The sequence below is a fragment of the Sinocyclocheilus anshuiensis genome, unplaced genomic scaffold (assembly GCF_001515605.1).
Source record: "Sinocyclocheilus anshuiensis isolate Anshui unplaced genomic scaffold, SAMN03320099.WGS_v1.1 scaffold1570, whole genome shotgun sequence".
NCBI lineage: Eukaryota > Metazoa > Chordata > Actinopteri > Cypriniformes > Cyprinidae > Sinocyclocheilus > Sinocyclocheilus anshuiensis.
Window position 1 is genome coordinate 166,156 of NW_015546153.1, and position 2,552 is coordinate 168,707.

General features: G+C 43.7%; 1 protein-coding gene across 1 annotated transcript in view; it reads left to right on the top strand.

Moving 5' to 3' along the window:
* The window catches only part of med17 (mediator complex subunit 17), a 6,863-nt gene that overhangs the window by 2,898 nt on the left and 1,413 nt on the right, over positions 1 to 2,552 (top strand). The window contains exons 8-10 of the mRNA XM_016503276.1: positions 749 to 1,043; positions 1,716 to 1,853; positions 1,962 to 2,079. Of these exons, the coding sequence (XP_016358762.1) occupies positions 749 to 1,043; positions 1,716 to 1,853; positions 1,962 to 2,079 (551 nt within the window). The remainder of the gene's footprint in view (positions 1 to 748; positions 1,044 to 1,715; positions 1,854 to 1,961; positions 2,080 to 2,552) is intronic.

Consider the following 2,552-nt stretch of genomic DNA (forward strand, 5'->3'; position numbering starts at 1 on the left):
GCAGATGGATTTAATCGTGGCCGTTCTTGCTAAAACAGCAACAACACGCACGCACACACGCGCACACAGACACACACACACACACGCTCACACACACGCTCACACAGACACACACGCTCACTCACTCACTCACTCACTCACTCACTCACTCACTCACTCACTCACTCACTCACTCACTCACTCACTCACTCACTCACTCACTCACTCACTCACTCACTCACTCACTCACTCACTCACTCACTCACTCACTCACTCACTCACTCACACACACACACACGCACACAGACACACACAGACACACGCGCACACAGACACACACACACACACACGTGCACACAGACGCACACTCACACGACGCACACACACACACACAGCGCATTGAAGTATTAATGCATTGTGTGAGTACGTAGTATTAATGGTCACACTTGACAACAAGATTCCATTAGTTAACGTTGGTTAATGCATTAACTAACAATGAGCAATACATCAGCTACAGGATCTGTGCATCTTTTCTGTTCATGTTAGCTCGGATCCATTAAATAAATAATATTAACCAATACAACTTTTGAATTTAATAATGCATTAGTGAATGTTGAAATTAGCAATAACAAAGATTAATAAATGCCTTAAAAAATATTTTTTGTTCTCATTATCATTATTCATGATTTAACAGTGAATCTAAAAGAACAGCAGACATCTGTTATGATTAGTAGTGTAACTCTCTCTCTCTGTGTGTGTGTGTGTTCAGGTCTGCAGCTGTCCATCTCTCTCTGTCACTCCACTGGAGAGAAGAAAAGCCAGAGAGCCTCACCAGACAAGAGCAAACCAGACGACCACCTGTATGTGTTAGAGCACAACCTCCACCAGCTGATCCGAGAGGTACACACGATGCCTCATCCTGCCAGCTCTCCGTTCGGTCACAAGCGCTTGCGTCTGGCGGGACCCATGGCCTACGACAAAGCAGAGATCAGCTCGCTGCAGCAGAGCGAGGGACTCCTGGAGAAGATCATCAAACAGGCCAAACACATCTTCCTGAGGAGCAGGTGACTCATGCGTGCACCGACATTTGACAGAAGAGTTCAAAACACAGCACAGTTCAGAGTGACTGATTCGAGGTGCCTTCCCACGTAGTGAAGATGATCTAGTAATCACATATGAATACAGTGGAGTCACGGAAGGCTGCGTCTGAACTGTCAAACCGGGTAAAGAAATGAGTGTTAGAGAGGCTATCCAAACAAAATACAAACAGAGATGTAGGGCTTTGTTGTCAGCAGCCATAATTAGATAATATTTAGTGTTTTTGTGCTGGTTTAGGCCTGTGGTGATCAGCTGACTCACATCTGTGTGCTGGTCAGTTCACACTGTGATATTTGACCCCTTATATTGATTTTCAGAGGCAGTTTCACTTTTATAAGGCATTTTTTTCAACCTTATTAGATGTGTGCATCACTTAGAATAACAAGACACTATAAAGCTGTTACCAATCAATTGAAATTAGTATCAGCAAAATCCAGAAACACTTAAAGATGTAGTGCATAGTAATTAATTTTTGTTGAATTTATATGTGCATGCCTTTATATAATATATATATATATATATATTTCAAGTCAAAGGTCTTTCATAATTTTCACTGATCTGTTTCCATCAGGTGTGTATATTGTAGTAAATACTGAGCAAATGTCTGAGCAAGTATCTCTTGGTTCTTTCTGTTTCAGGACGGCGCGGACCATCGACAGTCTGGCCAGTCGTATAGAGGACCCTCAGATCCAGGCTCACTGGTCCAACATCAACTCTGTGTATGAGTCCAGCGTCAAAGTGCTCATCACCTCGCAGGGATACGAGCAGATCTGCAAGTATGCCTTCACAACCGTGGCAGAGCACAGGCCTCACCACGACACATTTCTGCATAAACCTTACTTACTCAACACAGCGTTAACACTGATCTCAAATCTGCTGCTCAGGTCGATCCAGCTGCAGCTGAACATCGGTGTGGAGCAGATCAGGGTTGTGCATCGAGACGGACGCGTCATCACGCTCTCACACCAGGAGCAGGAGCTGCAGGACTTCCTGCTGTCACAGGTGCACAGAGATCACTACAAGAAATATCCTCACACACATGAAAATCTGCTGAAAATGTCCTTATTCTCAGGTCATCCAAGATCAGGATGAGTGTGTTTCTTCATCAGGTTTGTAGAAATGCAGCATTGCATCAGTGTCTCAGCAAGGGATGCTCTGCAGTGAATGGGTGCCGTCAGAATGAGAGTCCAAACAGCTGATAAAAACATCACAATAATCCACAAGTAATCCACAGCACTCCAGTCCATCAGTTAACATCTGGAGAAGACAAAAGCTGAAACTAATCCAGCATTAAGACGCTTTTAACTAAAATACATAGAGTCCATAATCCATAATAACGCTTCCTCCAGTGAAAAAGTGTTCTGGTGTGAATCAGGAGAGAAATCTGCACAGATCAAGCAGCGTTTAAACAGCTCTAAACTAATATGTGGCTGGATTTTGATGCGAGAGACAACAGCAGATGCACTTTTTCACTG